The sequence below is a fragment of the Tamandua tetradactyla genome, chromosome 3 (assembly GCF_023851605.1).
Source record: "Tamandua tetradactyla isolate mTamTet1 chromosome 3, mTamTet1.pri, whole genome shotgun sequence".
NCBI lineage: Eukaryota > Metazoa > Chordata > Mammalia > Pilosa > Myrmecophagidae > Tamandua > Tamandua tetradactyla.
In genome coordinates, this window is record NC_135329.1 from 187,100,245 (window position 1) to 187,126,764 (window position 26,520).

At 33.8% G+C, this 26,520-nt stretch overlaps 1 protein-coding gene across 7 annotated transcripts in view; it reads right to left on the reverse strand.

Moving 5' to 3' along the window:
- Positions 1-26,520, reverse strand: part of ERBB4 (erb-b2 receptor tyrosine kinase 4) — a 1,077,155-nt gene that overhangs the window by 298,315 nt on the left and 752,320 nt on the right. For all 7 annotated transcript variants that reach the window (XM_077154990.1, XM_077154989.1, XM_077154987.1 and 4 more), the window contains exons 7-12: positions 25,339-25,480; positions 23,905-24,018; positions 22,512-22,638; positions 15,191-15,264; positions 14,171-14,261; positions 6,594-6,793 (exon numbers count right to left, since the gene is read on the reverse strand). In XM_077154990.1, coding sequence (XP_077011105.1) covers positions 6,594-6,793; positions 14,171-14,261; positions 15,191-15,264; positions 22,512-22,638; positions 23,905-24,018; positions 25,339-25,480 — 748 coding nt within the window. The remainder of the gene's footprint in view (positions 1-6,593; positions 6,794-14,170; positions 14,262-15,190; positions 15,265-22,511; positions 22,639-23,904; positions 24,019-25,338; positions 25,481-26,520) is intronic.

The following is a 26,520-nucleotide window of genomic DNA, read 5'->3' on the forward strand; positions in this document are numbered from 1 at the left end:
CCACTGAAAGGTTTTAAGTTGGAGAGTAAGAACAATCTTTGTACTCTTAAAATATCACTCAACTGCTTTGAAAGGATTGATGTTAAGAAATGCTTGAACAGATAGTGTCAGGGAGAGAATAATGAGCTGTCCAGAGAGAGGCATTTTACCTAAGCAGGGCCAAGCAGATTCCTTTCCCTAATACAGAGAGATGGCAAAGCTCTTTTATGGGTACTCATAAGTTTTAAAGATACTCTTAGCCTGGCCTTACCATCTTCTATGGATAAAGAAATCCTGCCTAAGAAGAAAGCAGAATAAAGCAATGTAGAAGGATTCAGTTTTGGTGATATTGTTTGGACAACTGGATCAATCTATGCCTGAAGCTGGTACTTCTTCCAATTCTCAGTTCTGTGAGCAGATACATTCATTCCCTTCTTTTGCCTACAAGAATTTGAGTTCGGCTTCAGATACTAAAAGAGTACTAAATTAGTTTTCTATTGCTTCTGTAACAAACTGCCACAAATTGAGTGGCTTAAAACAATGCAAATTTATACTCTTATGGTTCTAGAAGTTAGAAGTCTAAAATCAGTTTTAGGGAGCTAAAACCTGAGTGTCAGCAGGGAAGGTTCCTTCTGGAGGCTCCATGGAAGGACACATGCCTGCCCTCTCCCAGCATCTAGGAACTGCCTTGGCAATCTCTGGCTTGTAGACACATCACTGGAATCCCTGCTTCCAAGGATACATCACTTTTTCTTTTGCTACAGTGAAATCTCCTTCTGTTTCCATCTTACAAGGACACTTGTGATTATATTTAGGGTCTACCTGGATAGTCCAGGATATCACCCCATCTCAAAATTCTTAACTTGACCACATCTGCAAAGCCCTTTTGGCCATATACGGTAATTTTCACAGGTTCCAGGAATTAGGCCCCAACATGCTTGGGGTGGAGGAGGGGAGAGAGGTAGTATTCAACCTACCACAAGCAGTAAACCGTATTCCAGTAAGATCTGGGAGTAAGGAAGGTTAGACGTGTAAAAGGGGCTGACTTGGGTGAGGCCTGAGCAAGAAATTGTGACAGGGCGCAGTATCAGGCATTGGTGATAAAATATTAGAAAGGGCTAGAATGTTTGCTTGGAATACTAAGCACATATAAAGCACCTCTCAAACAGTGCATTAACTGTAAAAAGTAAAATAAATCAATAAATTCTGTTGAGGCTCTAAAATGAATAAAAATTAATAGCACTGGCGGGCCGCGGTGGCTCAGCGGGCAAAGTGCTTGCCTGCTATGCCGGAGGACCTCGGTTCGATTCCCGGCCCCAGCCCATGTAACAAAAAACGGAGAAACAGAATACAATAAAACAAGAAAATGTTTAAAAAAAAAAAAAAAAAAAAAAATTAATAGCACAATATTCATTATTATCAGTTAATGTGCAAACTATCATTAAATTTTCCCTTTATTTTATAGAGCATGTTATTGCTGCTATTTTGGTTTAATAAATGAAAACAAAAAACACACAAGCTATTTATAGGATGTTTTACTAAGTTGACTCCTTACCTCTTTGTCTTCCCAAACTTAATAAATACACGGTTTTAAGTTACTCAACTGTGAATTTTCCTACCATAGATATTTCTTGAGGAAACTAACCCCCACAGGGAAGAAACTGAAGGAGTCTTAAATGCCATGATGATACCTTTTTAAATATGTTTCTTATTATATACTAGGAGGGAAAATAAGAGTTTCTCAAAGAATTGTTCACAGACATCTGCCCCAGAGTGATCTGGTATGAATTGAAAATGCAGAATTCTGGGGCTCACACCGTGCTGTCTAAAATAAAAATCTCTGACAAACTGTAGCCCATACTTCTGCATTTTTAATAATTAAAAGTTTCAGCTTTAAAATTTGGCAAACGCTGTTCTAAAGCCAAGTTATATTAAATTGTTGCCATACGGAATAAAAATTAAAGCCTACCCTATTCCTTACTTTTACTGTTGAGAAGGTCTTCAACCCTTCAGAATTTCTAGATTGCTATAAAGAAAGGGTGTCATTTCTGAAACTAACTGACAACAGCAACTACTTATTACCCTTTTGATAAGAATAGGGAGAACATTTTGCAGTACTGTTACTATTTAGACATTGTACTTTTTAAAACACAATAAGAAAGTCATATTTCTTTTTTTTTTTTTTTTTACAAAGAACAGTGTATTAATGTATTAATTTGGTAATTGTAAAAAGAAAATCTCTTTTAAGATTTTAATTAAGACTTTCTATCTTCTGATTCCATAGAAGAATAGTGGCTTCAGTATATTCTAAATTAGGTACTTTATAGTTCACGCTGGAGTTTTGCTTAATGAAACGTGTGGCAAATTTCATCAACATCCCAGACAAAACAGATTATCAAGTTCAAAGAATGATTTTTCTAAACTGAAAGACAGCATTTTGTTTGGAAATATTCAGAGAGAGGGACTGGGCTAGGAGTACAACAAATTAAAGGCAAAACTAGGAGCCCCAAAGAAGCAAGAAATTCAGCTCCCTTAGCACTATTTTCTTAAAACAAGGTGAATCTTAACTTATATTCATTTTTCCATAATATAAAACGTATCAGAGGTGATGATGATCATGGTACCAAGAGTACTGTAATTTTATAGAAAGTCAAAATTTTCTTTTGATACCACAGAAGGCAAAATGCTATCTTATTGTATATTCACCAGAGGAAAAGAAAAGAACACACAGCCAATTACTGTTTCATTCTCCACTGGTGTCAGATACTCTCCATTCCCAATTCACCAATTCCTTGTTGCAAATAAATTCTGGACAGGGAGTAACTCATCCTAAAACTGGATCATGTTATACCATCCAGGGGGTTCAGTTCTTATTAATTAACTATAAGTTCGTAAACTTTTCCTAGATTCAAGTTCACTGAGGTTTGTACTATTAAATTTGGGGAAGATCAAAATCACAGAGGAATACAGAAATGTATTTTCCTTACATAAAATCTGTATTCTCTAGATATTTTCTACAAATATTTTTCTCTAGAACCACTCACCCAAAATTCATATTATAGATATTTTTATAAAGTACTAAATCTGCTACTTCTCATAAAGCAAATTTCAATTTTTTTAATTAGAAGAGAAAAGGGAAAAACATATTTTAAGGGATTCTCAAGAATAGACTTACAGAAACTAAAATACTTTAGATGCTTATCATCAGTGAGGAGAGATGGATTCGTAAATAAATTATATTAGATCAATATCCTACTAAATTAGGGATTTTAAAAAAAACATATATCCTATTCTATCTCCTACTATTATATGTTAACAGTAGCCATCCTCTGGGCAGGATGGTGAAAGCGAAATACAGGATAGCAGGAGTTACTATCTTCTTTTTATATATTTGTATTGTTTCAATTTTCATCAATGAAAACAGTATATTTATAGTAAGAAATGTAAATATATTCACATTTTTAAAAGTTAATAAATTTCTTTTTAATCTTGTTTCTGTTAACTGTACAGGGAAAATATTTCTAAGACATGAGATATATGAGTCTCAGATTCCGAAGGTTTGGTATAGTATTTATCGTTACACTGTTTATTTTTCACTGTTAACATTTTATGCTTAAATATTTTAAGAAACTTCAAATACTTTTATTAACCGACCCTAAAACTCCTTCCAACCAGCTCTGTCATTTTGTTGCTATCATAACCACACAAATGGAGGTGGCAGAAAACGGCTTTTCATGTCCTGGAGTTTCTCTCAATCTCAATCTCTTCGAACCATGAAATCTGCTTTGAAATGGGTGACTTAAAAGAATAAGATTGCTTAAACCACTGTCAGCCTTTACAGAGAAGGTGAAGTTCTTCTTTTTTTGCCATAACTGTTTTAAATCATGTTGAACTTCAAAAAAAAAAAAAAACTGTTAGAAACCAAGGGCTGCCTTTTCTTTAACAAGCTTATTCCCAAATGTAGATATGAATATTTTATGATGACATGCGTAGGTGTGCATATATATGTTATGTGACTGTGTGCTTTAGATGTGTGTATAATCAGATGCATTGTGTGTGCATAGGTAGACACACATAAATGCTGTGTGCATGCATGCATACGTGTCATAGTGTATATTTGTGAGCCCATGTATATGCTATGTCTGTGGTGTATTAAGAGTGAATATCTAAAAATCCGGTATTTATAGCACATTAAAAAAGGAAAGACACTTAGGTTTTTCTATTTGGAAAGAGCACAATGGATGAGAAAAAGGTCTTAATCACTTGTGAGGAAGCACTGCAAATTCATTGTAAACAGCAAGCATCATAGTTGTGGTCAACTTTACAGGGAAATTACATATCCGCAAATGCAGGAGCATGGAATGCTCAGGGATTCAATGTACTCTGAGACTGAAATCTACATTTTAATAAAAGGATTTTCATACAAAACTGCTTAGTCTATGATATTAAAAATGAAAAATGATATGCACAATTTTTATGATAACATCACAAAACTGTGTTTTCCTAACTGCTAATTGTTTTTGGTTTTACTTCTCCTAAAGTGCTAAGCCAACTCTAAGTCTACAGAAAAAAAAAATATATATGTTCATGTCTGAAAAATGGCTAAACTCGATGTGAAAGGGGTGAGACTAAAAGTTTGAAGAACATCCTAGACTTTTAGTCTATTATTAATTAAATTTCTTACAAATGTTTGAAAGGTTTAGTCTTTAAATGCTACAGAAAAACATTACACAATTTATTGAATTTTCCCTTTTTAGTTTCACATTTCTTCATACTTCTTTCTGTATTTTATTCTCATTTTCTTTTTAATCAGGTCTACAAATGTTAAAAGAAGTACGAACTTTTGTAGGATCTGTAAAATGATTATATGTTTTTTTCTGGTTCTTTTATTTCTCTAGGTTTTTTTGTCATCACAGTTAAATCTTTGAGTTGTAGCATTACCTTTCTTTTTTGTTGTTTTTGTTTTGTTTGTTTTTTGAAGGAAAAGGGTGGAAGAAAAGGACAGTGGAAGGAAAGAAGTGAAATTATTGGCTTACTTTTGTGACTGGGATTCACATCACATGTATATTATGAAAACCACCACTAATTATGAAGGTATTAGTTAAAGTACTGATGTTTTTGCTATTATAACCCCAAATTAAGGGCATGTTTATCAATTGATGTTGAGGAAGAGTCTATTTTACTGCCCTGAATAATCTACTCTGGGGCATGCACGGACACATAAATAGTAACATGGAGTAAGAAGCATAAGTATCAGAGAAAATGAAAAGCAAGCTTTCTGTTGGGAATCAGAAATGTATAAAACCAAGGAGATGATCCAGGCTAAATGAAAGGATGAATCTCATTCAATATGAGCATGCCTATCTTGATACATAATTAGATTTTATACTTTTGATTCTATGTGGAATACAAGAAGGTATAAGAACTTCAGTTCACTCAAAATAGGAACTTCATGTTGCAATAGATGTCTTTTCTCCAGAAAATATTCAGTTAGTTCAAAACAGCTAAAGCATGAGTGATTTATTCTTTTTACAAGTTATATTTTTATGAAAATTCAAAGGTTTAGCATTCCTTATTATTTGCTAACCTGAGCTACCTTAAATCCTTTGGAAACAAGATGGTATATTAATAAATTAAATCTGTGAACTACTTAACTCAGAAATTTAAATCATGTTGGCCTCTTAAGAGCCCTTTATTATTAATATACATGCAAAAACAAACTCAACATTATTTATGTACACCCTTATGATCATTTCAATGGTGAGATCAAAGATATAAAGAAATAACCTGAGACTGGAATTTCTGGTCAGGAGATGTGTCTTTTAAAGGGGATTGACTCATCACTCCCACAAGAATGCACATTTATAAACAGATCATTTGAATTCTGAGTCCTTTTCTTTAATATTTACCATAAATAAGCCAGACATTTTATAGCATAAGAGTACCACTCAGAAGATGTAGTGGAGAGTCATATGCAGGGAAGAATTTAAAACTGATCATTGGAGCAGTATAGGAAATGATTAGCATAATTATGTGTCCATGAAAAACGGGTACATGCCCCATGAAAACATTTTCTGTGTAATGAAGAAGTAGGAACTGGATCAATAAGTAGCATAAGAGACAGTGACATGGCTATGGAATTGCATTTATGAAATGACCTTTCTTCATGAACTGCAAATTTTTAAACAGTAATTTTACAAATCCCACCACCTCCAAATGACAAATGTCCTTTGTTATACTATGTTATCAAATTCACTGAAACAGAAAAGCAACAGAGATTTTAAAAGGTGGATTTCCACAAACCGATAGGATCCAAGGAACTACCTGGGGCACTTTGTTAAAAACGGAGATTCTAAGGTTCTGCCTAGACTTATCAAATCTGCAGCGCCACAGAGGATTTGCAGTATTAGGAGAGTTTTGCACACATGGCAATGTATTGCAAAAAGCCATTATTGTGAATTATTTTATGCCAAGTAAGTATAATACAGCTGCCTCTTTTAAAAAGGGTTGAAATGTGAAGATAATGATTCTGCTCCACTGTTCTATTTGGTTCAATGTAGAATGGCAGAGACGTGCAAAGCTCGCATATTTGAAAGCCCAGGTAATGCACTTACTACAATTTTCTGCTTTCCTGTTGTCCCGGATCACTATTCTCTGGTTGACAGTGCTGAACAGCGTCGTCCAGTTAATAGTATGGTAATAGCACAGGTTACTGTTATCAGTGATGTAGATGTTCCCTGCGCTGATTTCCTTCAGGGACTGGAACTGCAGAGAAGTTATCCCCTGTTGCTTAAGGATAAGCAAGGAGAGGCCACTAAGGAGGGAAGAGAGGGAAAATGGAACAATAATAAATATTTTCTGGCCATGAAATCCATACCTGAAGTAAAATAAGGATGACACATTTTACTCCACAAAGAATGTTAATGGACCTTAAACAGAGACTTAATCAATAAATCTATGCCCAGAATATTTTTTCTTTTACACAGTATATATACGATCACCTTTAAAATCAATAATTTGAATATAAAATGAAAATGTCCACTTCTTAGAATTATGAATATTGATGGCGTATCTCTCTCTCTATATATATACATATTGGCAACTAAAGAATCTACTCCCTGTTTCCTTCCCCATGTCCCTGAGTATTGCTCCAGAATGGAATCCTGCATTAAGACTAAATAAATGTTTCTAAATGATTGTTCATCTGCCTAAAGACATTAATTCCACTATAACTATTTAGTAGATTTAGACGTACTTTCAGAAGAAGATACTGCAGAGAATGGCTATCAATATTCAGTTTGAATTTATACTTCAGAAGCTGAAGCACTGTAATTGTAATAGTTGAAAAATGTGTAAGTCAGGACAGGAAATTAAAAATTAAAGACAAGAATGAAATTAAAATGAAATTTAAAAAAATATTCAGAAGGCTTGGACAACTAGGGAGGGTTTCTCTGAAAGTTAATAATTATTCTATGGGAACCAATTACCATTCCAAGGATTTTTTTTTCTTTATAAGAGAAGTTTTGGGTCTACAGGACAATCGTGCATAAAATACAGGATTCCCAAATACCTTTCTACTGTGAATCTTTCATTGGTGTGGAACATTTGTTACAATTGATGGAAGCACAGTTTTATTATTGCACTGTTACCTATAGTCCATGGTTTACTTTAGACTTCACTGTGTTGTGTGGCTCCATGGATTTTTTAAAAATTGTATTCTGTTACCACATATACAATCTACCTTTCCCTTTTTAACTACATTAAAATATATATTTCAGGGCTGTTAATTACGTTAATGATGTGCTATCATCACCACCATATATTGTCAAACATAGCCATCTTCCATGCCTTACCTTCCCAATCCTACCCTCACCATATCTCCTGGTAACATATAATCCAGATTCTCACTTTGTGAATTTGCTTACTCTAATTATTTTGTACCATTAATATCACAAAAATATTTTCCTTTTCTATCTGGTTTATGTCACTCAACACGATGTCTGCAAGGTTCATCCATATTGTCAGTTGTATCAGAACTTCATTCCTTTTCTTTCTAATTTTATTTTAGTGCATTTATTTATTTTTGTAAGCTGTATGGCAGAGGTCAAATTTCATTCTTTTTCCACGTGAGTATCCTGCTATTGCAGCACCATTTGTTGAATTTTTGTTTGTTTTGGGAAGTGCCTGGGCCGGGAAGCGAACGCGTGTCTCCCACATGGCAGGCGAGAATTCTACCACTGAGCCACCCTCGCACCCCTGACTTCATTCCTTCTTATGGCTGAGTGATACTGCACTGTATGTATATATCCATTCATCAGTGGTTGGACACTTAGGTTGCTTCCAACTTTTGGCAATTGTGAATAATGCCACTATGAACATCCATGTGAAAATATTTGAGTCCCTCATTTCAATTTTTTTTTGGTCTACAACTAGTACTGGGATTACAACCTCATATAGTAATTCTATATTTTAACTTTTTGAGGAAAACTGTCTTCCACAATGGCTACATCATTTTATTTCCCACCAGCAATGAATGAGGTTTCCTATTTCACTTCCTCTCCAACACTTATATATCTATTTTTTTGAATAGCAGCTATTACAGTGGGTGTGAAGTGGTATCTCCTTGTGGTTATGATTTGCAATGCCCTGATTGATGGTTAATGATACTGCGCTTTCTGGTCACTCAGGTATCTTCTTTGGAGAGATTTATATTAAAGACTTCTGACCATTTTTTTATTGGGTTGTCTTTTTGCTGTCAAATTGAAGGATTTTTTCATATATTCTTTATATATTCTGTATATTAAACCCTTATCAGGTATGCAGTTTTCAAATATTTTCCATTTTGTAAGCTTTTGTTTTACTTTCATGATAAAGTCCTTTGAGGCGCAAAAGTTCTTCATTTTGATAAGTTTCCATTGATTCATCTTTTCTTTTATTGCTTGTGATTGACTGTAAAGTCTAAGAAACCTTTGCCTACCATGAGGTCCTAAGATGCCTCCCCATATTTTCTTGTAGGAAGTCAAAAGTTCTAATTCTTATAATTTAGGTCTCTGATCCATTTTGAATTGATTTTGTGTAAGGTATGAGATTGGGGGTCCTCCTTTTTTTGTTTCAAAAGGAAATCCAGTTTTCCTAGCACCATTTGCTGAAGAGACTATTCTTTACCAATTGAGGGAGCTTTGTATCCTTCTCAAAAAGAAAGTGAATTAAATTCCATTGGTCTGTATGTCTGTCTCTGTGCCACTACCATGTTATTTTGATTACGGAGGCTTGTAACAAATTTTAAGTTCTGGAAGTCTGAGTCCTCCCACTTCATTCTTCTTTTCCAAGATGGCTTTGGCTATTTCTTTTCTTTTTCTGCTTCTCCTTGAGTCAGTGTAGGTAGTTTGCATGCTTCTAAGAATTTATTTTCATCCAGGTTATACAGTTTATTGGTATACAATTTGTTATAGTAGCCTCTTATACTCCTTTTTATTTCACTGTAGCTGGTAGCAATGCTCCCCTTTTCATTTCTGATTTCCTTTGTGTCCTCTCTTTTCATTGCTCTTTTCAAAGAACCAACTTTTGGTTTTGTTGATTCTATTTTTTTTTTATTGTTTTCTGTTTCATTTATTTCTACTCTAACTTTATTTCCTTTCTTCAGCCTGCTTTGGGTTTGGTTTGCTCTTCTGTAACTAGTTATTCCAGATTTGACGTTAGGTATCTGATTGAAATCTCTCTTCTTTTTTAATGTAAACACTTTAAGCTCTAAATTTCCCTCTCAGCATGCCATAAGTTTTGGTATGTTTTACTTTCATGGCCATTCGCCTCAAGATATTTCCCCCTTTAACCCACTGGCAGTCTAAAAGTACATTTTAAAATTTTGACAAATTTGATAATTTTCCATTTCTCAGTTATTTATTTCCATCTTCATTCTGTTGTGGTTGGAGAAGACACGTTGTATGATTTCAATATTTTTGCATTTATTCAGACTTTTTGTGATCTAACATATGGTCTATCGATCTAACATATGATCCACGTGTGCTTGAGAATAATTTGTATTCTGTGTTGTTGAATGAAGTGTCTGTTAGGTCTAGTTGGTTTAAAGGATCATACAAGTCTCATTTCTTCATGGGTCTTCTGTCTGGAAGTTCTATCCATTATTGGAAGTGATGTATTAAAATTCCCTACTATTAATGTGGAACCCCCAATTTCTCCCTTCAAATATGTCAGTGTTTGCTTCATATATTTTGGACCTATGCCATTAGGTACATACATATTTATATATACTGCATCTGCTTGTTGAATTTCCCCCTTTATCAGCATATAATGACCCTCTTTGTCCCTCATAACTGTTTTATCTGTTATTTGTAGAGCAAACTCAGCTTTTTTTGCTTACTATTTGCATGATATATTTTTTCCAATCTTTCACTTTCAAACTACTTGTGTTTTGAATTTGTGGACAGCATATGGCCACATCATGCTTTTCTATACATTTTGCCAATCTCTGCCTTTTAACTGGAGAGATAATCTATTTATACTTAAGCTCACTACTGATAATGCATGACTTTCTTCTGTCATTTTGTTATATAGTCTTTGTATGTCTTATACTTTTTTTGTCCTTCAGTTCTTCAATTAATTCCTATTTTTATATTTATTTGATTTTTTGGTTTTTCACCACATTGAGGGTCTTTTCTCTTCTATCGGGATATAATTTTCATGAATTTTCCTTGTGGTTATCATGGGGTTAAATTTTAACATCCTGGATATATAACAATCATTTGGTTTGATACAAACTTGACTTCAATAATAAACACATACACTTTTCCTATATTTCTCTGTATTCCCTAGAGTTTTTTTTTAGTATTTCTTACTACTTATTTCTCCATATATAATGATAAATCAACCATAATTTATCGTTACTTATTATCCATTTGCATTTTTGAACCTGAGGGAATAAGACAAGGAGTTACAAAAAAATACAGTACAGCAATACTGGCATTTATAATCACCCAAATGGTAACCTTTAATGGAGAGTTTTATTTCTTTATGCCGCTTTGAACCAATGTCTAGTGTACTTTCCCTTCAGTCTGAAATGCTGCTTTTAGCATTGCCTGTCAGGCAGGCCTGTGGTGATGGACTCCCTCAGCTTTTGTTTATCTGGGAATATAGTAATTCTCCCTCATTTTTGAAAGATAGTCCCACTGGATATAAAATTCTTGGTTGACAGTTGTTTTCTTTCAGCACTTTTAAGCATTATAACCCCATTGCCTTCTTGCCTATAGGGTTTCTGATGAGAAACTGGTAGTCAATCTAAATGGGACTTCCTTATTCATGATAAACTGTTTTACTCTTGCAGTTTTTAGAATTCTCTCCCTGTCCTTTGCACTCAATATTGTGATTAATATATGACAGGGTACATTTTTCATCATGTTTATCCTGTTTGGTGTTTTCAGAGGTTCTTCAACATGTGGATCACATCTTTTGCTACATTTGAGAAATTCTCTGTCATCACATATTTGAAAGAGAGAAAGGGGAAAAAAGGAATATCCATCTCTTTCTGGGACTCATATCCTCAATATAATGGCATGCTTGATGGTGTCCCAGAGGTCTCAGCCTATTTTCATTTTTTTTAATTCTTCTTTCTTTCTGAGTCTCAGCCTGTCTCATTTTAGTTGTCTTACCTTTGAGTTTGTCAATTCTTTCTTCTGTCATCTCCAAACTGCTGCCAAAACCCTCCTACGAAATCTTCATTTTAGTTATCGTGGCCTTCAACTTCTATCTCTTTACTAAGATCCTCATATTGCTTATTCTTTGGTTTACTGATATCTTTTAGTTCTTTCTATGCGTTTTCCTTCATCTTCTCAAGCATTTTTAAAGTCTTTTTTTTTTTTTTTTTTTTGAAGTCTTTGTTTGGTATGAACACATTCTGGTCTTCTCTGATGTGTTTTCTGGATTGTTATCCTCCTTCTTTGGATGGGCCATTATTTCCTGTTTCTTTGTTCACCTTGTTCTCTTTGGTTGCACACCGTACATTTTTTTATTTTTAAATTAAAAAAAAATTTTTTCAGTATCATAATGCACAAAAGTTTATTTTTTTCACTCATTTGATAAATACACAAAGTTTTATAATTTAATCATTTAAATTAGCATTCCACAAATATATATGTGATTTAATGATTATTGTGCATGAATACATACACAATGCTTATATAGATATATAAATTCCAGTTTGTTTTCATGTGCTGGCAGGGGATTTGTATACAATCATAAGCTGTGTTCATATTGGTCCCATTGAATATTCACAATACAAAAGCACAAAAGAAATATCGTTTTACAAAAGAGAATTGGCTAAAATCACTTCACTTGATGTTTCAAGGGATTATCTCCAGGTATTAACAGCAGGCAAGTCTTTGCTCCAGGCTGTCTGCTTCTATAGTTTCTTACACTCCTTTCTTTGTCTCAAGCTACTTTCACCTGGACAGCAAATTCTAGGAGGAGGGAAACACCAGAGAAGAGTTTCCTAAGTTAGTCTTTCTCTGACAAAACAGGTCCGAGGTCTCATCAAGTGGGCACAGACCAGCTAGAAACTAACCCTGGAAAGGGGAATAGGACAGGTATCAGGAACTTCTTCAAAGCCCCACAGAGTTGACCTTTCTTCACCTGCCCAGCAAATCCAGTCCTTCAACTAACTACAACCCTGAGGAAGCACAGTATCTTTAAGTCTCCTCAGCGACATATGTCAGTGGTGGGTTGGAATAATAGCCACCCCTAGAGCTGGACCCACAGTGATCCAAAGCCACTAATCAAAAGCTGCCGTCAGCAATTTGACATGCCCACCCCTCATCTTGGGGATGAGACTTTGAATGTCCTTTTCTGTCACCAGCTAGCTAGCCAGAGGCTGGACCCCATGACAGCCTGCTGTGAGACTGGGCACAGCTTTACCATCATTTACCAACCTCTTCCTTCCACTTTCCCCTGGATGTTGTACAGTGTTCTAATAGCTCCAGGGTTTAAAATAGTTATTTCAGACAGTTTCTGCCTTTCTAATAGCTCTTCTGGAAGAAGGACTGAATACTGGAACTTCCTACTCTGCCAACTTCCCACGACTCTTCTCTAAAGGTAATGTTTTTATTTCAAACATATTTCAAGTTTTCATACTTATCTTCCTTTTCCATTCTCTAAAGAAATATGCTTCCTAAATTTTAGTTAACTAATGAACATTATTTTAAATTTTGGAGAGCAAAGCTCTTTCCTTGAACTTATAATTCTAAGTATACTTTATTGTTAACACAAAATATTATTTTCCACTTGTTATATATGCAAGCCAGTAGTTCAGTGATGAAGTCTGAGATATAATTCATTCTCTCAATCCTTTGCTTCAATTGTAGCCTCCTTGACTGGTTGATTACAAGGTTAGCACAATGCTTTGACTGATTTATAATATTTAGTCAATGGATAGTACAAATGTGTTGCACACAGAATTTGAATAGACTTTATCTTTCAATTACGCATTGTATTGCTCTTGTCCCCTTTACATTATTAAAGCCACCTGTTGATATATCTACTTTAATAGTAAAATTCAATCAATTTTATGTGAAATCTCTTCTAGAACAGACAATGAACAGTATTGATTTTAGTGATCCTTTGGATCTAAGCAGAAAAAATAAATTAAAATCTCTTTATGTTAAGCAACTTCTATCTGTACATGAAAAACAATTTCATATAGATGAAAATTTTAAAATACTGGTATTAGAACTTTATTCTTTTGAGTTCTGATTTATCTACCCATTTGTTAACCAACACTGCATGTAGGATGGTGCACCAATTTCTGAAAACCAAACCTTAAATGGTCTAAATGATAACACAAAGGCAAGATAAGAACATGCTGGTAAAATAGCATTTGGATCCTGCACACCTGTGCTCTTTCCAAGTCACTTAACTATGTCTTTTAATTACAAAACAATCCAAAAGTAGGTTCAGTTTTTTGATTCATATCCTGGACTTCATAGGTAAAAAATTAACGTCACTTTAAATGTTTGGCAGGTAAAATAACATGAAATATGTTCTGTGTACTTTAGAGCAACATTGGGGTATTTTTCTAAACATAATTAAACTTAACAAGATAATAATTAAAGATATAAAAGGTAATTTGTACTTGATGATACTCTTGAAATTTGGGAGACCAGCAACTCTGAACATCTACACCTACCTATAGAGTACTCTTCCACCAATGGTGACGAGGTTAGAGAACACACTGAAGTCTGTCATGTTTGGTGGCCATGATTGTATGTTCAAGAAACCTACAAAAGATAAGGACAGTTAAAAATAATCAGACGGTTAGTGTCTTAGTACTAGTGTTTTATGCTGATTGTTCTTAAAATACGACAAGCAAAAAGCACTGAAAGGTGAAAAAGTAACAGAAAAGCACAGTGAACATTACAGTTTATGAACCACACTATCACATACTTGATTTATTCATCCAAGATCGTCTTACCCAAAGCTTCTAGGCTACAGTACCAAATAAATGAGTATCAAAATAATGAGCACCAAGAATCTATGATTCTGAGACATACAGAATCATAAAATTGTAGATATTAAAAGATTTAAATAGTTTCTAATTCATGTTATTCTTCTAAAAACAAAGATACTTATTCTACACAAAAATAAAAATGCGATGTCAACTTGCCCCCTGAAATCCTTTATTACTTCATCTGTATACTTAAGTACATATTTAATCTTTCTCATGTAACTTTCCATCCTTTGATTGCAAATCCATGTGCAATTCACCTCTATGGGTCCCATGATATCTAGTGTAATAGCCTTGAACATATTAGGTGCTTAATAAATATGTGCTAAATGAATGCTAAAATGCTACCTATTCTTGGTAGCATTTCTTGTGAAAAATTAAATAATAATTTAAAAAAACAGGTTCAAGGATCAGTTGTCACTTGAAAAAAATGTAATGTCAAAATGTCAAGACATTTTGGGTTCGTTTCCCAGACCATGCACCAAAAAAAAGTCAAGACATTTTATTTTTATAATTCCATGGGATTTCAAAATATAGATAAAAACTAAGTATTGGGTACCCACCATTTAAAATAATATCAAATTTTTAGAAACTGTGATTTGCTTTGAAAACGAGGTGCTGGTTCCAACATGAGGTAATGACTTCAAGAAAACACCAAAATTTGCATAGCTCATAGTAGAACAATTACACTTTAAAAATTACCTGTTATCTCTCTGACTGTCCGAAAGACATTTAGTTTCTCTGGGTCTATGGCCTCGATTGCATTGTAAGGGTCCCTACAAAATCAGAAAAAGATGCTGTTAAATTTAAAACTAGGTAAAGGATTAAAAATGCTAGTAATGTAGATATACTCAATTCAGACATTAATTTTAATTAGCAACAGTAAGGTTAGCAATGCCTTGTCGAAACTGTTGTGTGCTAGATGTTGAGGGGAATTAACAGCTGCCTTGGAGAAATTGTTGATTACATGGAACCTGATTTCTTTATCAAAGGCTAACCCATATCCAGATGAATGGCTCAGTTTTGACCATCCTGGAACCATCTGCCCAAATACACCAAATTCACTTATGGCCTATTTTATTTTGCTTTAAAAATATAATTTTTAATTTGGACAAATATAATTAATAAATACATTTATTATGGTGAGGAATATTGCCCTTTGAGTTACTCAAAGCTTGCCAAATGTCTAATAACATGTATACTATCATAAGAAGGATAGAAACAAACATATGTACAATCAATTTATTTGCTATAGTTTCATATTTATCTATGTGAACCATAATTCAATAATGTACAGGTATTAATTTTCATATAGATTATTCAGAGCCATCTTGCTTCTACTGAATTTATTTATATTTACTCTATGACACAGGGACTATTCACTTCCATCTATATGAACCATACTAACATCTAAAAACAAAATTTACTACAGATTTCATAATATCCAAAAGATGTTACAAATTTTAGACATTTTAAAGTTCCATCTAATGATAAACATCTTAAATTAATGCTATTGATATAGATGTCCTTGTTTTTTCAAAAATGGACATAAAATATTTTTTAAAATACAATTTTTAATTGACTTTTTCTGGGATTGTTAATTTAGGAATATTTGTCATGTAAATGTACTGACCATGAAAAATAATTGCTTTCTAGACTATTAAGCTAAGCATAAATCATAATGCCAAACCATATATCAGTATTTCCAGCAATACTTTCTGTTTTTAAGGAATACATAGTAATTTTTGAAAGTTGTATTAATTTAAAAGACATTCTGTGGTACCTTGGGCAGGTAGAGAGCTCCTATTAATAAACACTCTTCAAGGGGGAAATGAAATGCTATTCATTGGCTGCTTCTCCCAGACAGCTCAAGCATCTGAGAACAATAAACTTAGCTCTTTTCATAAGTATGACTCTACCTAAGGAAATCAAATGCTTTATGCTGGCTGTGGACATATGTTGTCTTACCAGTTTAGCAAACCTGTTCCTTTTTATGAGAAGCTTTCGTCATGGGCAATAGCCAAATACCACTGATACATTCTTAAAAGGGCTATTAAGATACTCCAGAATCCCCTGGCCAGTGGAAACTCATATGAGCCATCTCTGGGAATGTGAATCTGAATCCACTGTCATTCATTCAACTCATCATTAGAGCCTCAGACTCCAATAGTTCCAGACACTTTGATCTCTGGAATCACCTTTTAAGGACCTTATTGAAGTTGGTCATCAGTGTATTCTATTCTGTGAACCATCCCACAGGTCTTTAAAGAAAAATCTTTGCTTGATTAGGGTCACTGTTTCACCTTAAAAAGCACAATTGAAACAAGGCCCTACTAATCTAACATGGAGTGCTGTGGAAAACTAAAAAAAAAGGAGGTTGCTGAGACTGGAAAAACATATAAATAAGCTTCCTTATAATTCATTCATAAACTTTTGATTAGAATTTTTCTCTATAAGATATAAACTTCTCTTCAAAAATTTAAAGTTCTGGCAAACATCATCTATAAGTGAAGACAGACAGAATGAATAACCATGGTTTGATGAATATGAAGCCAAAAAGTTATGTTTACCAAGTGTGAAAGCATTGTTCATTCTCTCATTCTTGAATGTGTAAAACTTTTTGCATGCAGAAAAAATATCAACACTACAATAGTAGAATGAACTTTCAAGTTTTGGACTTCTATGAAAAACATGCCTGGAACAGCTCTGGTCATATAATCAAATCCTCTGGCTTTATTGAGAAAGACTAAAAATTCAGGGAAACACACAATAATGGGGTCAGTCAAAATCTTTGCTGAGAGCACTTCCAGGTTGCCAGGTATGAAATGAATTCTGGACTGTTAGCATGAAGCCCAATGGACCACAGAAGTTTTATATACTTAATTTTAGAGATTCAGGACTCTCATAAAATAGGTTGACAGAATTCCACTTACAAACTTCAAAGTACCTTTTGGTATTTGATCCTATGACCACTTGAAATCCAAAGCACTTTAAAATCAAGAACTTTCCTAGCTAAATTCAGAGCCATTTTAAAGAACATTATATCTACCCTGCTGTTGCGTTTGGTGATCCAAGATAAAACTCAAGTACAGGATAAAAGAGAGAAACATTTTCATAATTCCACTGCAATCACTTTATTTTATGGTCAAACATATTATCTCTCTTCCATTGTCTATCATCATTGAAATCTGTCATTCATTCCTTATTTAGCAGTGTCTCTCTGCATCAACATGTTTACTTGGTGAACATTTTGTTACTCTAAGTACACACACCCAAGCAGGGTCAATATGATAAAATACAACAGAGGAATAATTCTATTGATAACCCTAAACCGCTCTGCTTGTCATTCCATTCTAAATTAGAGGTTAAGAATGCTCAATTTCTGGGCCACGGTGGCTCAGCAGGCAGGAATCTTGCGATGCCAGAGGAACTGGGTTCGATTCCTGGTGGCTGCCCATGTAAAATTAAAAAAAAAAGAATGCTCAATTTCCTGGCAATGGAACTATTGTGCTGGAATTCAAACATGCTAATTAACTTTTCTGAGAAGATTTACATATTGAAATTGTAACTGAAAAATAGCCAGTAAGTTTATTTTTAGCAGAAACTTGGCTTTGAAAAGCATAATCTGATCTAAGTTTGATTTTTGCCCATTATTAGTATAAAGAAATATATCAGCTATTTTAAGCAAACTATATTCTTCTATTAAAAACTTTACTACCTGTATATATATATATATATATATGATGGACTGCTGAGTGGCAGCAGAAAGGAATAAAATGTTGAGATGTGCCACTAGATGAATGAACTTCGAGGACATTAGGTTGGCTGAAACAAGTCAGAAATGAAAGAACAAATATTGTATGGTCTCATTAATATAAACTAACTAAAATAAACTCTGAGACTTGACTTGAATTCAAGATAATAGGTAATCAGGGGATGGAAAGTGGGCAGAGAATGGGCAATTGATGACTTAAGGAATAGAAAACTTTCAACAATACTCATCGCAAATGTTCCTTGATTGTTAGTTGTTATAGCAGTCACATTTATTTCTGAGTTTTAACTGTTATTTCTAAATTCTGAGACGCTATGCTCTTTGTGTATAACCTGCTAGTTCCCTGGAACTTTAGGTATCTTTGTGACACCTGAGATCAAAGTTAGAAGTTCTGCTGTTCTGAAAGTTAGCATTACTCCACACCGCAACTATTAAAAAGGGTGAAAAGAGATGAGACTTCAACTGGAAATACGAATGAAGCTGATCTGGTTAGGACTATGGAAAATCAGAATACGAGGTAAAGGATGATATTTTCTGTATTTTAAAACCAACTTTGAATTGTGAGACCAAAGGCAAAGATGTTTGTTTGGTCCGAAATCTAAATTTTCTGTAGCACACTAATTTAACCTAATTAGTTTATTTTAACAACCTAATTACATGGAACCTAGAATAGGGAATAAGATTTTATTATTCTGTAAAGGCTAATGTAATACCCTGATAAATACCAGAGGATTTGGGACATAAAATTAAAAAGTATTTTCAAAGTTCCCTTGAGAGACTGAGGAAAAATGTTTAACTATTAAACTTCCTTACCTGGGGAATTTCTAATTAATATTCTCTCAAGAATTAGGGATCCCCCAATTTAATAAGCCAAGCCCTTGATCTTGAGGCTTGCCTTTATGAAACTTATTTCTGCAATGCTAAGCTAAGCCTTTTTATAATTGCGCCTATGGCTCACCCCCAGAGAACCTCCTTTGTTGTTCAGTTGTGGCCTCTTTCTCTAAGCCAACTGTGCAAATGAACTCACTACCTCCCACCCCACGTAGGACATGACTCTCAGGGGTGTAAATCTTGCTGACAATGCAGCACATGACTTCCAGGGATAATCCTAGCCCTGGCAATGTGGGATTGAGATCTTGAACAAAAGGGGGAAAAGAAATTTAAATAAAGCTTCAGTGGCTAAGATAATTCAATAGCATTGAGAGGTCATCCTAGAAGTTATTCTTATGCAATGTTCAACAGATATTGTAAATTATCACATTATACCACGTCCCAACCAATAGTATTCCTGAAAACCCTAAAGAATATCCTGCACTCGATCTAAGACTCTATAAAAGTTTCACTTAGTAAATTTATTTTTTTTCAGAAAAATATTCATATAATATATTATATATATATCCTGGTCCTGGAAATACCTTACATATTATGCTTGAGATGTAAAAATATTATTTATAACTTCAAATATTCCAAGGTTAACTGCTATGAGTAAGCATAAATAATCTTCTGAGTGAAGAGTTATGATTTACCTTAAGGGAAATATTGCCATTACAAAATAGCCTTCATTTGGTTTCCAATAGTCTATAAAAATAATATTTGTTGCTCCAGTTCTCCAATTTCTGTTGGGGGAAACTGAGTGTTTGACATGCAATGGCAGCTCCACACATCAGTGTAATCTGTCCATGGCGGAGAAGCAAATCAAACACCGCTCTAGTTTGGACCAAATTACTCAATTAAAGGATGTAACTCTTATAATCTGATCTTATTTTTTAAGAGAAACTAACTATGCCCTTTTGATTCCCATCAATGTGAGATATTCATCTATAAGTTATTTTTTACAAGGAAGAATTAGTATGATTGTTTTCCTTAAAAATCAAGGTTACTTAAAAGTTTTACAATGATGACTCTCATAGACGTGTGAATGTATGGTCTCTACTACACAGTATATTTCTAACTCTTGAAATATATTTTCTTCATTTTTCACATTTATTTATTAACATTTATGTCACTATAATCTTGGGTGAACAAGATTAGGTACCATTATTTTATAGTTAGTATAAATTTAGAATTTTAATACCTGTTCCTTGATGGACAGAGACTAAAATATTTATTCTGAACCTCATTAGATGATGTCTTGTTTTACATGTTCCCAATCATGTTTTACCACAGGCTTTTTCAGCAACGACTCAGGACCAGCAATATTAAGCATGCTGCCATGTGCAGGACTGTCTCTTAGAGCAAAGAATTATCTCACATTTTGTATAATCTTAAAATGTTCCACCATTCATTCAGGACCTTTCCTGTGCAAATGTCATACTTGGCCATTTTCTCTACAGGGATCATCTGTAATTTCCTAATCATGTTGTCCCTATTTCGCTTAAGCTTAATTTCCTCTTCCTCTTGTCATATAAAAATATGCCTGGCCAGTTATTTTCTATTCTAGTAGTCAGCTCTACTTCTTCTCTATGTCCCTGTACCTATTAAACAAAATGACCTTTGATCTTACTTCTCATAATCCAAGGTTTGATTATGTAAGTGGAAGCTGAGCATTCTCTTACCAAAGCATACTTCACTATGAATTAATTCCATTTTACAGTTTCTTTAAACTACAGTTAGAGAATTATGATGATATTTTAAAAATTATGTGTATAGGGAGGCTGTATTATCTATGAACATTATATCCAAATTGAAAAGGAAGTATTAAATGCTTAATGTGTACATGAGGGAATGTGGGGCCTGGAAGGGGTAAAAACTACTTATTTAATGCAATTCATAAGGATATAATTTCAAACGTTTCCCCACACTCATGGATTTGAGGCTTATCCTTTTATTATCATAAGCAAAGAGAATCAAGTGGCTATATTTTCTTATTTCTCATAAAACAACCTTATTAATATGATATGCTTTTCTATTCATGGTGAGATTTAGTTTTAAAATATAGTTAAAATGAGGAACTATTGTATTTCTAAATGACATATACACAGTAAATTTAAAGATGCAACTAAATATTGACCAAGATCTCCTGCCCACTGGGGCCAAGGAGGCTAAAAGTGCAGCATGAAAGGATTAAAAGGGTTAAGTGGGGACTACAGCAAATTCGACTGCACTAGGCCCATCTAGAAATGGCCAGTGGCACCCAGCTTCATCAATCCATTGGCATATAAGAATAGAGGCCTACAGTTACCAAGTTTGCATAATTTTCAAGACAGGTTACCTATCTTGATCCTAATAAAAAAAAAATATAAGAAATTAAAAACAACAACATCAACCAGCAAAAAGATTACTTGGGCCAAATAGAATACCTCTGGGTGCAGAGAGCACACACTTACCTTATTACAGTACTTGATATCAGCCCATATTAAAAAGTTACATTTAAAATGAAAGAAATAATACAATCAATAATTTCTCTAAATAGAAAGATACTTTTTTCTACTGCTCTTGCTGTTCCTATTTGGACATACTTATTCATAACGTGTTAAATCATTTTGCTTCTAGAAATGGTGTGACATATGTTTAGAGTAAGATTCTGAATTGAAATATGTGAGAGGTTTTCTTTATTTGTAGCCTGTAGCACTAGTATTTAGGGATTAAGTAACAATATAACCAAATAGATGAAATGCAAAGTAAAAATATTGACATTTTTATTACAATTCAAATAAAACAAATTTGGTTGTTTTCCCAGTTAAAACCAGCAGGTGGTTACATAATGAATAAGCCCAGAAAATGCATCAATTTTATATTACCAAAATGAAATTGATTAAATAGATCTCTTAACAGTAGTACTGACTTAGCAACTGAAGAGAAAAGAGAAAAATAATACATTAGGTCAAAGTGAATTTCTAATAGAAGCACAGAACAATTTCAGTTTACTGACTTTCTTTATGTGGAATTATGTTAAAGAATATTAGTTTATTCCCAACCCCAACCATTGATATTGCTTCCCTACCTATATCTAAATATGAGCTTACTGAAAACTATGGAGTTGTGAAGGATGTTCTAAGTACACTGAAGCTTAAATACAAATTGATATTTTCAAACATTAAGCAATCACCAAACTTGAAATCTGGGTGAACCCCCAAATTTTGCTTTACCATCACTGCTGGCTAAACCTGATGCTGGCTTGTGTGGGCAAAGAGCACGAATGCAGAGCAAAACTCTTTAGGGTCAAGAGGAATCAAACTGACAAAGCTAAAGCATTTCTTAAGCTTTGCTTTTATTTTGTAAAATAACTTTGTATTAAACTTTAATACTGACCCATGAATACCAGTGACAAGGAAGATCAAATTTCCATTGATCTTGGTACAGTTTATGAACTTGTCGATGTTACTGGAATCCACAGTCTGAGCTGACATCAACGACCCTGTGCCGATGCCATCGCAAGCTGTAGGAAGAAGACTCATAGTCAAGGGATTGATAAAAAAAAATGTTTGTTTGTTTTTTGTAAATAAATCATTGCATTTTCATTAGGCAGTGATGAATTATTTTCATTACTAACGAGCCTGCTTTAAGATATTGTCCCGGCATTAGGGTCTTGTGACTATGACTCAATCTAAGAATTATATTTTAGGGCAAGACCCAGTATATACACAACACATACATAACTAAAGAAAATTTCATCAATCAATACTCCTGCTTATTATCTAAAATGATCTACTGTCTAACCCATTCTATATTATTAAACTTAAAATTTTTAAAATGCCAGTCATTTTAGTAAAATCATTGTATGGCCCACTATTAGTATACAATGTATAATTATAAAAACAATGATTTAGTTGGGAATATTTATTACCTAAAAACAATTATTTAGTTGGGAATATTTATTACCGAAGGAGTACTAATAATGTGAATTTTTATAGCATTGAGTCACTTAATTATTTATTTTCAAATTGATTATAACCTATGCTTTCTGAATGTCCTACTGAATTATAAATGTATGTATATAGACACATATGTGGTCGAGAAGTGAGTCTGAAGTTTGTTCTTTTCCAAGGCAGTCCTTGATACTTCGGAACACTAATAGCTTTCAAAAAATTTGGACTGTACTTTGGTACTACTTAATTGAAGTTTCATTCTAGTGGGGAATTTGAGTACCACAGCTGCAAGGGATTCTTCCTTCACTAAAATTCTACAGCATGAATGATCTGCAACATTAATTTAGCATTTATGGTAAACTTCCTTGTCATTTCATGTGTGTTATCTCAAAAAATATATTTTTTTAAGATCTTGGGAGTAAAATGCATTTTGCATCCCTTTCTATGCTTAGCACAGCACTTTGCATACACTGGCAAGAAACTAGCATGCGTTCTTGATGCTAAAATAATCTAGTGAAAACTTAATTTGTGCAGAGCACCTAAGATTTGCTAAATATAGAATAAAATGTGAGTTTATTTTTAAGTTCCTATTAAACTTAACTCTGTCTTTCATCTGGCTCACTTTAATAGTTACCATTCAAAATAAGAGTACATACCATCACTTATCATAGAAGCTGATATCTTGGAACACTGTTTGAAGTTACGAAAAGAGTATGTTGGAAAGTTTGGTTGTGGAATGAGCGTGCTCCGAGAGCTTTAGTCATTTTTTAAAAACATGAATGAAAACCCTGACTTAGGCACTTGTTCTTGACAAAATAATCAGAGTTATCACTCACCTTTTGGACAAATATCAGTGCAAGGTTTACACATTTTAATCCCATTTTCTTCTACTTCCATCTTGGAACTAGGGCAGGCACGCACACAAGAACTGGAATCTACCACAAAGTTATCTGTGAATGAAAGTTAAAATAAGCAACAATATTAATGTTCAGCCAAACAAGAAAACTTCAGTGCTTAAAAATGAGTAGCACTATCTGTAGTACAAACGTCTCTTCCCCTAAAACAACTCTTTGTCTAAATATCTTTATAATAATATATGTTTGATATATATACATTTAATTCTCAACTTGAAATAGCATCTCTGAACATCCACATTCAAATCTGAAGGCAGCGCGCTTTAGCAACAATTGGTACTCGCTTGTTTACTGCTCCACTCCCTGAATGGCCCCCAAGATAGTGAATTTCTTTTATAGACTTAGGAAACTGCATGAAATTTTGTTTGTGTTTTTCAATAGTTTCATATCATGCCATGATGTAAGTTGAAGTCTAAAAATACTTAAAGTTACATGAAGCACAAATGAAGCTTAAGTTAAACTGCCATGGGTTGGAAAGTACACTTCATATTTCAATAGGAAATGTTTAAAATGTATTATCCATTTCAAAGGAGAGGCATAACAAGTTTCCTCCACATTTTTATAGAAGAGACAAAATGAAATCTGAAATGTACCACTTTAAGAAAGGTACACTAAAAAGATCAGGAACAGGGTGGTGTGATGGTGGCTCAGTGGCAGAATTCTCGCCTGCCGTGCCAGAGACCCGGGTTCGATTCCCAATGCCTGCCCATGTTAAAAAAAAAAAAAAAAAAAAAAAAAAAAAAAAAGATCAGGACCTTCTTATCACCTGCCACATATGTGAAATGTTGATCTGGGGCATTCTAGGACATCTCTTCTTAAATAAAGGACAAATTACTGCACTTAGACACCCCCATAAGGAATGGTGAAACACAACACCTGCTAGGCCACTTCGGGTTTTGGAGGCAGCATACTGTATCAGCGGTCCAATATGTCATGATATTGAACACTTCCGGCTCTGAGTGGGGGCACAGATCAGGAAAGGCATGTTGCAGTGGTCCAGACTGTTGTGCAAAGAGGCCTGCTACTCGGACCAAACAACCAAACAACCCAACTTAACTAATAACTTTTTTTGAGAAGAAGCATGATGTGCAGAAAAATTGAGGTGTAGTAAAGTTAACAAAAGTTTAAGAGTTAACCTCAAACATGCCACTCTTGGCTATAAAACATCATGTCAAACACTTGAACTTTTTGAGTTTAGTTTGTTTATCTATAAAAAGGGAGCAAAAGTACCTACAACCAAAATAATTCATGATATTGAATGTATTATCCAGGTTACAAATTAAATGAATTATATGGAATTCCTTAATCTTTAAATGTTGATCTAATTAATTTGACTTTTCTTATTCAGCTACTTACGTGGACATTTCTTGACACAGAATGCTCCATATGTGTACTTTGCATTGAAGTTATGCTCCAATTGAAAGGTGGTGGGATTGTAGACAAAAGTTTGGGGACACTGAGTAACACATGCTCCACTGTCATTGAAATTCATGCATGCCTGCAACATAGCAAATATCACTTTCATTTAAAAATAACCTCCATAATACTTGCTGCAGGAACATTTCTGCAACGGTTTTGTGAGAGGGTTGTATTCTTTCAACTTAGTATATACCAATTTCATATGCACTGTAAAATTTATCAATTGCAGAGCTGTTTATTTTCTAAATGAAATTTGTTTGGACTTCCAAAATTTTACAAGCATTTTTTTTCAGTGAATATACTTTTGATGGTTACTAATATTCCAATTGTTTACAATTGGAATCTGTCCACAAATTTCTAAACTGAGCATTGGCTTAAATTATTAAAGTTAGCTAACAGAGGAGAATTATTTAAGCTCAACAGTTACTCAACATTTATGTTCAGTATTAAAATCTGGCACTGACAAACTAAACCCTCAACTCTACAGACTAGCCTTTCATTTGGGGTGGCATTTGGAGAGTTCAGTGTCTTAAGTGACATGTTAAACACAATCATCACCACTGCACTGTGAGGAAACACTATGGTGGCCATTTAAACTTGACCTGAAAAGGCTCTGGCAGGTGACGAGTCAAGGGTAAACGTATATAATACAAAGGTGTAAAGTGGTATCTATAGTTAGTCAGTAAGTAAATAATACGTCATTTCTTGTTTGCTATTTTTCATAATACCACACCATAGAGTAAAAGCCACCACGTTCAAGTAAGACAGTTCATTTCTGCTGACATATAAATGGACTGAGATATCAATCTACTAATATTTTCAAATGAGGTTGAGAAAGACTGAAAACAAATTTATCACCTGAGAGTTAGGTATCTGATAAGAAAATAGAACATATATTTATAAGTACATATAAACGTGTTAACAAAAGAATGGTTGAACTAATTCTCTTAATTTAAAAAAAAATAGGAATAAGTGATGCCTTAGAAGGCAAGCTTATGTGAACTGAAGCTATGTTTTATATTTTATCATAAATGGTAGGTATGGTTATTAATAAGCATTAATTTATTCTGCTTCCTCAAAACATTTCCTTCATCACTTGTTGTTTTAGCAAGCACTTTA